General features: G+C 35.8%; 1 protein-coding gene across 7 annotated transcripts in view; it reads right to left on the bottom strand.

The window, feature by feature from the left end:
- Positions 1-1,414: 1,414 nt before the first annotated feature.
- GDAP2 (ganglioside induced differentiation associated protein 2) overlaps positions 1,415-13,370 on the bottom strand; it is a 71,469-nt gene continuing 59,513 nt past the window's right edge. For 4 of the 7 annotated variants that reach the window (XM_070607667.1, XM_070607668.1, XM_008526616.2 and 1 more), the window contains exons 13-14: positions 11,726-11,869; positions 1,415-7,421 (exon numbers count right to left, since the gene is read on the bottom strand). In XM_070607667.1, coding sequence (XP_070463768.1) covers positions 7,374-7,421; positions 11,726-11,869 — 192 coding nt within the window. In that variant the 3' untranslated portion in view covers positions 1,415-7,373. The remainder of the gene's footprint in view (positions 7,422-11,725; positions 11,870-13,370) is intronic. The other 3 variants (XM_070607670.1, XM_070607669.1, XM_008526618.2) reach the window with 1 other exon arrangement.

The following is a 13,370-nucleotide window of genomic DNA, read 5'->3' as shown; positions in this document are numbered from 1 at the left end:
AAATAGTCAAATGCTTTATATACCTACTTATAAAGAATAAATTTGAATTTTAAAGAAGCAAAAGACCAGAGGCCTTTCCATTCAAGTAGTACAGGAAAAGTTATAAACCAGTCTTATTTGTATTTAATAAGAGAAACAGGAAAATAACAAACTGAAGTACGGCTCACAACCCAAATCAAATAGCAGATTGCTAAAACAGAGAACATCAGGTAGAACTGGGCCTTATCTATAACGTGAAGCCAGAACAATTTTCTTATGCTGTGATTTGAGATGAGGCAGTGAAGTATCACAGAAAACATATCTCCTATCTTGATAACCCTCATGTGTGGAGAGGCATGCATTGATTGAACTTAAAGACTTTGCAGATGAGGGAAAGAGCCTGGACGGGAAAAAGAATCAATAATTTCCACAACATAGATTATTATCATGCTTCTATATAAGATGGCACAAAGGGAAATATTTTTAAAGCAGACTTTAACAAAATTCAACGGCAGACTCACATTTCATGTGTCTCCACTACTTTAATAATTTGTATAAATATGTTTTAGTAAAGCAGGGAAAGAATTTGAATTTGATACATACTAGCTCTGTTAATAAATAACTGAGTTCTTTTTACAACTCTCTCCTGGTTATTTTCTCCCATCACCCAATTAAAGAAAAAAGCAAAGCAATAAAAAACCTAGCCTACAAGTGTGCTTACCATTTTTTAGAACTCCAGAATTTATTTTAAAAACTAAGAAAAGATAGAAAACTTACTAGATACTACTTTAAAGGACAGTGAGAACAATTTTTTAAAATGTTTCCCAAGTGAAATTAAGATGTTTGCATACTATTTCTCAGAACTGTCAAGGAATAACAGGGTAATACTGGTGGGGGAAAATTCTTTTTCTGCAAAAAAGGTGTATTGAGATTCAAGGAGAATCTCATGTTATCCTTAGTTTTAGATCTTAACTGTGCAAGAGAACAATAATGCACAAGTTGAGCCTAAGGGTTCTAATCTCCCTTTACTTGACCACAACCTGGCATGACAGCCTTTAAAAGAAATTTATATTTATTTTGTGTCAATTTGATTATTAGTACATCAAAGAATTTTTAAAAGGTACCTTAGCCATTTCCCCTCCATAGAAATATCATTAATTTTACAATAAATATTTTTGAGAAAATACACTTTAAGATTAAGTAAACTTTTAAATAAACAACTTACATTGATGTTCAATATTAAATTATTTTAATTAAAAGCATGAGCTTTGGAGTTAGACTTGGATTTGAATCCTGATTCTACCACTAAATATATAAGATAACACATATAAAGAGCTGGCAAAGTTGAAGGCACATTAATAAATCCTCAAATGTTAGTTGTTATTTCTAATCAAAGCAATGATGGCTACCATTTATAAACACATACTACGGATGCTTTATGAACATTATTGCATTTATTTCTCTTAATTGTTCACTAAGTATTATCACTCTTGTTTAATACATGAAAATACTGAGGTTCAGAAAAGATTGAGAAGCATGCCCAAGTTCTGAACGCCAGTGTGTCAGAAGCCGAAGTACCAACGCTACTAACCACCATTAGAAATTCTGGTGGAGAGAGGGAGAGAAGGGAGTGGGGGAGTGTGTGTGTTTGTATGTTTGCAGAGGGCGGAGGATCCATGAGTTTACTATGAGAATTAGACATTTTTCCTGTTGATGAAAATTTTTAAAATACTCAATATTCATGTTCTGAATTATCTGGAAAAATGCCTTAAAATCAAATATTGCCAGAAGGTCTCAGTGCCTAGGTTTGCATTTGTATTTACTTGCATGTTAAAGCCAGGTTCTGCTTTAGTTGTGTGGGAGGTTCATGGAGATAGAGGCTGACTTAATAGGAAATGATGCATTCAAGCTAGATGAAGACCAAAAGAACAGAACTATGTGCTAAACAAATGCAAGTAATAGTCTAAACAGAGAAAAACAGTGGGTGAATTGATTCACCACATAGCACATCGTAGAAGGTGCGTGCTGAACTCAAAAGAACGGTGCTAGGGGCTGGCCCAGTGGTGTAGCGGTTGGGTTTGTGCTTTGCTTTGGCGGCCTGGGGTTTGTGGGTTCCGATGCTGGGTGCAGACCTATACACCACTTGGAAAGCCATGCTGTGGCAGTGTCCCACATGCAAAGTGGAGGAAGATGGGCACAGGTAGCTCAGTGACAATCTTCCTCAAGCAAAGAGAAGAAGATTGGCAATAGATATTAGCTCAGGCCAATCTTCCTCACCAAAAAAAAGAACATGTACTACAGCACTCAGTACCATAATCAAACTACAAGTGACGGTTTTGTGCTGGCAAAACATCATCATCCATCATATTTAATTACTATCATTTTAAATTTATTAATTTTATAGTTTTGCTTGTGTCTGATCTGTAAACTTCCTTTGGTTTTATACTGTGCAAGAGCTGTAAGCATAAGGCATTTATATGTAGCTTTATGTTTATCTATACTTAACATTATAATAAATAAATGAAGTAAAAAGGAGTTAGAATTATTCCTTATTAAAAGGAGATGTGTGTTATTCAAGTTTGAGAAACACTGCTCTATACTACACTGCATGTGTGTGTGGGCTCCAGCAGGTCACTTAACCTCTCTCTATTACCACCTGCCTCACAGGGTTTGTAGGAGGATTAAAAGAGACAATGAATGTGTGAGTGCCTGGCCCACAGAAGGAATGAAAATGATAGTTCTGTCTCCTTTACCCCAAACAGGGAAAATATGGAAGCTAAATATCGACTAGGCTCTTTTACTCTATGTGTGGTGTTGGGACCAGAAGTATTGATCTCACCTAGGAGCTTGTTAGAACCTGAGAATCCTAGGCTCCACCCCAGACCTACTGTATCAGAATCTGCATTTTAACGTATTCTCAGTTGACTGAATATATGCACATTAAAGTTTCAGAAGCATTAGTCTAGGTCTCCATAGAGAAAGCTGACAGTAAAATTCGCTGCACTTTCTACTACTCTGTAGGTTAACTTTGGTGATTAGAGAAGTGCCAGGTATAAATGGCCAAAAAAGACTGTCCTAACCTGGTGATTCGAAATAAACATTACCGTTTTGCTACGAGTTCTTCATAGGCTGTATATGCATAGAGCGGGGATCCTCTTTAAAAGAGATCCTAAGTCAGAAAGACCAAAATATACTTTTAAATGCAAAATATGCATAAAAGCTTTCTGAATTTTGAATAAACAAATTTTAAGACCAATCAAAACATTTTTAGGTCTCCTTTGCCCAAAAGCAATTAAAATCATTTACCTATGTTAAGCTTTTATTTAAACATTTTGACCCACAAGGTCTGTCTGGTCTGACAAAGTCCTGGCTCAGTTTATAATGACTGTGTGCTTACACTAACAAAACATACTACCAAAAAAAATATGATTGTGCATATAAAATATATTAGTTTTAACTGTTCAACAAAAATATTAGATCACATTCAGCAGTTACGATTTTGTTAGTGTAATTCATCTAGAGAATACCTATGCTTTTCTTGAACTCAGTGAACCCTACACATTTAAGGCATGCTGTAATAAAAAAAGATTCTAAGATACTGTTCCTGGAAGCATAGAAAACAAAGTTAACAACTAATATCCAAGAGAGCCACTAATATCTAAAATGACCTTGACATTATCTGTTTAAGGGCTATTTTGGTAGAATCATTTATTGCCCTAAGTTCTCTTCACATGGGCTACAGAAACCACATGCAAAGAATTAAAACCAACCAGGTTACTGTGTGTGTATATATACAGATACGTATGTATGAGTGTATGTATACATTATATGTATATGTATATATGGTTAGGCCTAATAGGCAATCCTTAAACTCTCTGGGTTTACGATACGACCTAGATTACAGGTAGAACCCTCCTCTATCCTTCATGGTCTCAAGCAATCACACACCAACAGTTAATTACATACCCTGAGGCATATTAGTGCCAGTACAGGTAAAACACTAGTGCATGCTGATTATGATAGCCATAACTTAAGAGAACCAAAATTGAAACTCACTGGCTAACTCCAATGTTACAGGTTTATATGCCGTCTTGAAATCCTTTTGGCCCTTAATACAACCAATCCACTGTGCCTAGAATCATACAATCCTTCTCCTTCCAGTCTGTCAAATTCTAATAACTTCTGTTCACATCTTAAGCAATTTAAACTCTATCTACATACATACACTGACAATGTATCAGGGGAAACTGATTTTTAGCTTATACTGAAACTACATTTTATTGCTTTCCTATTAACTGTTGCAAAGAAAGGATTAACCATTATCTATAGTTTGAATCCATTAAACAATATCTAAGCAAATAGAAAACAGGTAGAAATAGGCAAGCCACGTTTTCCTACTAGAGTGATTATACTCATCCCTCTCCAGAAATGGGAGACATTTTAATCCTTTTAGACTTCAGATATTTGATCAAAAATCTACATGCATTTTTCCTACCAAAAACAGTCTAAGAATCCTGTTGCATAGTCTCAAACTACTGTAGATGGATTCTTTTGAAAAAATAAATATAATAGAGCACCAGCCAATTAAATAAGATATATATATATTAAAGAAAAGAAAATCTTTAAAATATGAACCACCCAGTGTCTAAGCCATCAGAGTCCAATAAAGACTGAGGTTTTTTCAAGAGGTCATTTTTGCTAACAAGAAACGTGAACATAGATGAGTTAAGAATCCAAATATATGCTGAAGCAAGAAACATACTTGTTTTAAAAATCATATTATGCCTTGCATAAGTTAGTTAATATTTTGTAAACTGTTTCTTCCTCAATTCAAATAGCATTTGGTGTAACTCAAGTTTGCTGCACTTAAGGACTGGGTAGTGCTTTGAATTAACATCAGATGCTCGTGGTCATCTCCACACAGTCACCTCTTTATCATCTAATATGTTCCTGAAAATGGCACGTGTTTTCCAGCCTACCCAACCTTTTGACAAAGGCAGATATATACTAAATGTAACTTAATAATTTCAACATCAAGGTCACTGTGTTCCCCTTCCAGGTACATTGAAACAACCTCAGGACATAACACTTGAGACAGTTCTAAAAGCATGAACTTGGTCTCATATCAAATTTAGTTTCACTGAGCAGAGGAGCTCTTATCTTTAGTCACAATTAACTTATGAAATGCAGTTGATATACAGTTCCATACTACCTTTATACCCTAGGACATCAATTGAACTAGAATCTCAGTATATGTAGAATCCTCCTTGTGTTACTAAACATTAATATACCGGTATGAATCCAAAGGAAGATCCTCTCAAAATTATTGCCTACAAGAAACTGTACATATAAATATGTTTCCTTTCAAATGGCAAAGTAGCTTGCAGCTTCTATTATGTATAGAGGAAATGATTCACGGCAGATGCCAATTTAAGGTAGCTAAGTTCAGCTTTAACAAAGAAAAGCTGACATATTTTTATAACTGCTCCTAGTGAAAAGATACCTTAAATATGACCTAACAATTGACTGGAGAAGATAAAGCTAATTTTTCCGATTTTTAAAGCTCAAGGCTCAAGGGTTAAAGGAGTACTGTTTGAGAGGAAAACTAATAGCAGACATCTGACTGGCTGTCTGGACATGATGACCTAGGGAACATACAGGAAGTCCTTAACAAATAAGCATATATAGGGAACAAGCAGTTTTGATTTCTGACACAAGGCAAACGTGTCCATTACATGCAAAAGATAAGAGTGTTTAAGAAATGTAAAGCCCCTTCCTATTTATATGGAAAGATATAGGATGAGGTTAAGACAACTATAGGGGGATTTCTGTAACATAAATGAAGAGAAGTATGTTTCTTTTACATCCACTGAAGAAATAATTTGGGCATAGGGAAATGGGACCCTTGGAAGCACCAATTCTGAGCACATTAGAACAGAAAACTTTTACTTTTTCTTCCCCAAACTGTCAATATACATGATGGAGTGAGGGAAATGGAGGGCGGCTGTAGGAATCAAAAGGAATACGAAGACACCCAGATGGAAATGATAATGGTTTGACCTTAATTCAAGAAGAAATGTTTAAAATGGCTAACAGATGCCTCTCATTAAAGTGTAGCTCTGGGGGAGGAGTAAGCCAGAAGAAATTCTGGGCAAAGCAGAAGGAGGTCCTCAGGGTTGGGATTTTGCACTAACAGCTCTTGTCCCAAGAAAAGAAAAATCACTCAAAAGGTGCCAAGGACAAGAGGAGGGCCTTGTAGCACTCTCAGTATATTTATTATTATTAAATAAAAAACTAATTGAAGACACCCCATCACACAAACTCCTCTAGCATTTTTCATCCAAAGACATCAAAAGCCCTTTCTAAATGCTATCCTCATGATACCTCTGTGAGGTAGGTAGCATAATCCTAATTTTTATTCATAAGCAAGCTAAGGCACAAATAGAGCCTGAGTGTCAAAAGTGGTCTGGAATTTTCTTCACTGCAACGCACTTCAACATATTGAGGCAGGCAACTCAAGAGACATTGCTAGGAAATGTCATTAGAGGGAGTAGCTCTAAGAGCTAAACAAAATCATTCACAACTCTGGGAAGACAGCACACTTTCTAAAGGCTCACTGACAGAGTCTTAGGGGATGCCCTTCATGTAAGAGTACTAATATGCACAGTCCTTTTGAACAAGGAGACCAAATCACCCATGATTATTGGAAAAGGCTGAAGATACAGTCTTGTTTTCCCTACTGTTGAGACCAGAACAGTGGCAATCTTAACAAAACATATAATCCAAGGAACTTTAGTCCTTAAATCTTAATCTTAACTGGTGCAATAAAATTCTAAGACCTATGTTTTGCTAATGCTTTTGATATTTTTGATCGGATACACTTCCACATCCTTGGTCCCAGACAGTTCTCTTTTATCATAACCAAATTATCTGTATAAAATGTAATGCCAGGATCTGAAGCAAACAATGCATCCAGTAAGCATACATTGGTTCTATATATTTTGAGAAATACTTAAGTACACAAAGGAAGCGTGCAATGTTAAAGAGATGATGTGAACGACATTGGTGGCTCATCTAATGGAAAATTCAGTGTCCTTTGAGGAAACTGAAGATACTCAAAAGTTGCTCCCCAATTTCTATTAACAACTCTCTAAAAACGAACATTTTCATTTGATACAAATATACAAATTTAAAATAAATGTGCAGTTCAGAATGGCCTACCATTTTCAGATTGCTTATATGCCAGAAAATATACAGTCAATAAAAAAATACCAGAGAGGTGGGGACAAAAGGCTCTCTGGATCTGTACAGCAAAAATGAATATCACTTCAATAGGTAGTGATTCGTGGAGACAGTGATGTCCTTGGAAACCAGTAGCACTGAAAGATGGCAGGTCACAAATCTGGTGATGGGGGGTAAGATGTACAGTAAGGCCCATTTTCCTGTGGAAAGAAAAAAGACAAGAACATTAAGTAATAACACCAATTCAATCAGCAATGTGAAAGAAAGGGATTTACAGTCAATGACATAGTGTAAGTAAAATGTCTAGCACATGCTTGGCCCTGAGCGGGCTTTCAGTCATCAGAGTAGTCCCACTGCAGTCAGTTAGAGTTGGTGTAAAGCAGGTAGAGATGGGCAGGGTGATAATATTTTTTAATAATATTACCACTATTGAGTATTCTATATGCCAGACACTTTATCAGCGCTTTCCTTGCCTTATCCCTTTATATCCTCACATGCCATGTACGTAGGTAACATCCTCATTTTACAGAAGAGGAAACTGAGGATCACACAGATTGCATAACTCACCTAAGGTCACCTAGCTAGTAACAAGAAGAGCTGAATTTAAATTCATGTCTATTCAAATCAAATGCCCAGATTCTTTTTTGTTAGACTGTGTTGTCTTACTGTGTGCCAAATTTTAACACAGAGTTATGAAACAAAGACAATTATCACAGAGGAATTTAATAACAATAACTGTTTTGGCAGAAATGAGTCTTCTCCATGACATGCCTAAGTGGCAAGCCTTGCAACAATTATAGTTCTTAGGGCGTTTAGTTCAAGATCAAGATGGAGAACTAAATGCCAGAAATGTAATGTCAAATGCAGAAAGCAACAAATCAGCATAAGCGGAAATTTTTTGAACTCATTTTGGCTAACTTTATTTTAATAAAAATCAAGACAGTTAACTTTTGGTGGCTGAACACTAGATTTGATTTACGAGACATCAGATTCATTTCTTAAGGAAAGTATTTCTTTGATAAATAACTTGTTTTTCAGGAAACCACAAGCAGAAAATGCTTAGCATTAATGTAAAATAATAGTTAGGAATGAGAATGAGAGGTAAGATGGAAATAGCATTGCTTTATGGTGTATTTACAATATAGTTATTACAGAGCATTAAATCTATCCAGTCTTGAACAGAGTAGGCAGTTAAATGTTATCTGAGTGACTTAGGGAATCTGCCATTCTTCAGAGCACACGCTCTGGAGCAGGAACTGATCTTGGGACCATAACTAGGAAACAAGGGGATATCTAGAAAAACTTACTTTCTGATTATAAATCTGACCAAGTATCAAAAAGATTCAAAAAGTAAATTTAGGTAGAAACAAATAGTAGGGGTCAGCCTGGTGGCGCAGCGGTTAAGTTCGCACGTTTCGGTTCTTGGCGGCCCAGGGTTCGCCAGTTTCAGATCCCGGTGCCGACATGGCACCACTTGGCAAAAGCCATTCTCTGGTAGGCGTCCCACATATAAAGTAGAGGAAGATGGGCATGGATGTTAGCTCAGGTCCAGTCTTCCTCAGCAAAAAGAGGGGGATTGGCAGTAGTTAGTTCAGGGCTAATCTTCCTCAAAACAAAACAAAACAAAACAAACAAATAGTAGGACTGGCTACATTTCAGGATACTTGAAAAAAAATAATAAAAATTTTTTCTTTTGGTATTTTAGAATTTCCCATCAAAATCTGTTATACTAACCACTCCCATATCCTCAATATACATGGAAGCCATGCTTCAGAAACATGCTTGAAGACATAAATCTGTTCTGAAGTTCATCTGAAAAGAAATGGTTCACTATCCATCTTTAAGATTTCTCCATTCCATTCCACTACCATATTTTTCTAGGTTTCTCATATCTATATTAAATTGTGATAAAGTAAGAAGGGCAAATCTAATTCTTAATGCTATGAAACAGAGCTTTTTATATTAGTCTCACACTGTGCAAGAGACTGCTGAGCAATCAAGTATTTTCTCTATTTCTGGAAACAATTATAGAACTTTGAAGAATTGTTACCAGGTAAATTTATATACTCTCTTCTTTGACTATAGTTATAAGAATGCTGACTAGTACCCCTTCTGAAATGGTCTCAGTACGATTTTGATCTATATAGATAAAAATTACCTTCTAATTGACTTCAAAGTTATCTTTTAATCCTGTGAAACTTATGTCACTATTCTAAGCCACATAAAACTCAGAAAAACAGAAGCCCACTGAAACTTGCCAACAGCCAACATCAAATTATACCTTCACCAAATAAAGAACCTACTATGTGCAAAGCACAATTGAACATGACAATAAAATTAACTAACTCTATACTCATTTCCTTTTCTGTAATTGTATCTTCAATTCTTCTTAACAAAGGAAAATGTTTCCTTACAAGGTAATATCCAACCACTATTGGACCTCCACCTCAACACCCCATGAAGCACCTCAAACCTGATGTGTCAGAAACTGACCACATCGCCTGTCTCTTCTCTCCAAGCCCCCTAGTGCTTTTCCTCCAAACTGCCACTCCGCAGTGGCAGCAAAACCATCCACCAAGTCTCTCAAAGCAGAAACTGGTAGTCACCTTAGGCATCTTTCCTCCTTCATCCCCCCTTGGGGCTACTCAGTCACCAAATGCTGTGGATTTTATTTCCTAAAATGTCCATTTCTAAATATCTCTAAGGTCTTCAAATCCTTGCCCTTATTACTACCACTGCCCTAGTTCTAGTCTCACTTCTCCTCCGGTCTTCTCTAATAGCCTCTCACTTGTCTCCTTGACTATAGTCTTACCCTTCTCTAGGCCTTCTCTATGCTGTCTCTTTAGCCATCTTTCTAAACCGGAATATAATGGGCATTCTTCTTGCAGAACACTCCCCAGTGACTACAAAGCCAAAGTACTGCAGCATAACATGTAAAGCTCAGCATCTAGTGATCAGCCCTCTGCCGGCCCTTTCCACACCATCTCCTGACACCTTCTTTTGTTTATTCTCTCTTTTTATTCTTCTCTTTTGCCCTTATATATGGATGCTCTAATATCTCAATTTTAGAAAGCTCTCTAGTACAGGTACAGAGAGATGATCCAATGACCCAAGTGTTAGATTATAGGTTATTTTTATTTAATTTTCACTAATCACATTATTCATTAAGCCTGTATCTGATACATAAAACATAACAAAACCTAAATCAAACGAAACAAAAAAACAAAACCAAGCTTGAGTATGGTGTTGATGTCTAATCAAAGCCTGCTTTATAGATCCTTAGGTATACAGAAAATGAGTTAGCTTAAAAAATGGTCCTTTGGGTTTTCTAATCCATACAACCCAACTTGTACATTTCTACCCCAGAAAATAAATTAAAAATCCAGACACTAGCTTTGAAATGTCATTCCAAATTTTTGGTATCAAAATGTCTTTTAGTGCTTTTCACATTTCCTGCTATCCATTTTTTTTTTAAATATTAAGAAAAGTGATGTACAGTTGGAAAGAATAACAGTAAAGCCATTTGCTACTCCAGTAATCTGCAATAAATACAAACTGATGTTCTTTTTTCTTCTCCCATATATTCAACAACCTTTGTATGTATGATACAGTTGCTTCAATTACAAATCCTCTCTGTGCAAAAGCCAAACATGAAATTAGAACACATTAAATAGTTTGTTCTTCACATAAAGGGGAACAGAAATCATAGCTGAAGTTAGAGAAATGTTAGAGAGAAAATGTCTTGTAGGATATTTATTTTACTGTATACATGTTGTACAATAATTAGGAAATAATTCATTTCAAACTTAATATAACCTTCAAATATATTCCCTGATTCATGCATAAAGATATGTAATCAGCAACAATTAAATAAGAAGATTGATGATCTTTGGCCCAAGCATGTTACTTTTTTTTCCAACTACTAAAGTGATAGTGTGAATAAACACAATGGACTAGAACTTGGATGAAATTCAAGAGTAGCTCTTTATAAGTGTGTAATAGATTCATAAATGCATCCATAAGTAATAATACTAATATTGTTAGTTGATGCTCTTAAAAACATTATACAAATTCTAGCAAAATGAAACTTTTAGTAGGGTAAAGACTACTAAGATAGGGTACCATATTTACAATTAATGCTGAAAATGTCAGACACCAATAGACTCCTCTGGCTTTATTTATATAGATGAAAAGCCATTCAATCTTAAGAAAATTAGGCACAGGTATGTTTCAAAGGTAGCAGAAAGCTGACAATACAAGCAAGGATGGGCTTCAAATCGACAACAGAAAAATCTCCCACTGAAAAATTTACTGGGGAAAAAGCCCTCTCAGGATGATGCATTTTCCTAAAGTTACTGTAGGAAAAGAATGTTAAATGATACTATCAAGTTTACTAATTGGATTAATATCATCTTATAATGAAAGGATGTTGTGCTCACAAGCACTGCCCTATAGCATAGTTAAGATACTACACCAGGTAAGGGAAACTCCTGGTACTTCTTACCCTGGCATCATATTCAAGGACAAAAGGAGGAAAGTCAATCTGTTCTGGTGATATGGCAGAAAAGAGCTGGTGGAGGCTGTCCACATGGTGGATTTTGTCCTTCAGTCCTGAGACAGAAAAGGTGGTAAAAAACCATGTTGATACCTGATTAACAGAAGAGAAAAATAATTTAAGCCAGTGGCCAGAGTTAGAAATACAAACATGATTTTGAAAATTTATACTATATAAAAACTATATTTCAAAATTGAAATTGATGTCAGAAAAATCTTGCAATAAGCAGTGTTTTTCAAAGTGCAGGTTATAGTTCATCAGTGAATTATGCAGTTTAGTGGATTATGAATAGCATACAAACAATAGCAAAAAAAGGAGACACATTCAGGTAACAATTACTTGTGAATGTAGTAAGGATGAGCTTTGTTTCATGAAGCTTTTGCTTCTGTTCTGTGTCTATACGCTACTACACATGCAGTGTGTTGTGATGCAATATACTCTTCTTACTGTGGGATGCAGTCAAAAACAGTGCATTTGGCAGAGTAACTGATTTACTGGTACTCTGCACACGGCTAACATTTCCAGATCTCAGCAACTCTTCATTTTTTCAAATGAGACTGAAAAGAAAACTTTTGCCAATATTTGAGACATTTATTTTTCAGTTGACACTCGGCATGCAGTCTCTTTCAGTCAATCAAAAAGAGTAGTCTGTGGATGTGGAGCCACCTTTGCTCACTTCACATTACAACATGCAATCCCTCTATAAAACCTGGTCTGCAAAATTTGTTGGTTCCCAAAAGAGAGAACAGTTGATAGCAAACAATACTGACATCAACTAGGTAATAGCTGGAACTTACATTTTATTGTTCATCGATCTAAACTGGCAATCACATTAGTCATGTTTACCAACAGCTTACAGAATAGTTCTATGAGGTAGGTACAATATTGTTGCTATCCTCATTTTATTTGGTAATATGTGCATATGAATTCTCAGTGCACTGACACAGTACACTCCAAATGTCTAACTGGGTGCATTATCAATACATGGCACTTTGGGCACTTGCCACTAATGCCAATCACTGTTAATTTCTCTTTGACACTTTATCACATTCTTCAGTGGTTGTTCCAAGCCTTTCACATATTCCAGGTCCCTAACACAACATTCTTTCTTCATATGTACTTATGAGAAAAGGCATGGAATAACAGACAACACTGAACAAACTTATCTCTATCAGAATCCTATCCAAACTTCCAGACTTTGACAGAGACTCATTATTTCAGACTCCACCATTATTTCTCCCTTATAGCTCTAAACAGATTATCCCCTTTTAAATTCATATAACCTTATGTTTAAATTTCATTTATAGCATTAGTATTTCAGTTACTTATGTTCAATTCTATAATTTACCTAGTACTTGGCAGACAATTACAGAATAATAGTCTAAAGTTTTAGAAGGTACAGACAGAACCATACATCTCAAGTATTTGATAAAGAATGAATGAATAAAGTTAAGGCCTATTTCATAACGATTTTAATGGCTTGGGTCACTACTCTATTTTGGCTCCACTACCAATGACTGGTATAAGGTCTCAAATACTAACATTACCCTCTCCCCTCCCATCTTACCAGGGTTATTTGGGGGAGGAGGAAGAC

This window comes from Equus przewalskii, unplaced genomic scaffold, assembly GCF_037783145.1.
Source record: "Equus przewalskii isolate Varuska unplaced genomic scaffold, EquPr2 ChrUn-13, whole genome shotgun sequence".
In the NCBI taxonomy this organism is placed as follows: Eukaryota; Metazoa; Chordata; class Mammalia; order Perissodactyla; family Equidae; genus Equus; species Equus przewalskii.
This window is presented reverse-complemented; position numbering and strand designations above follow the sequence as displayed.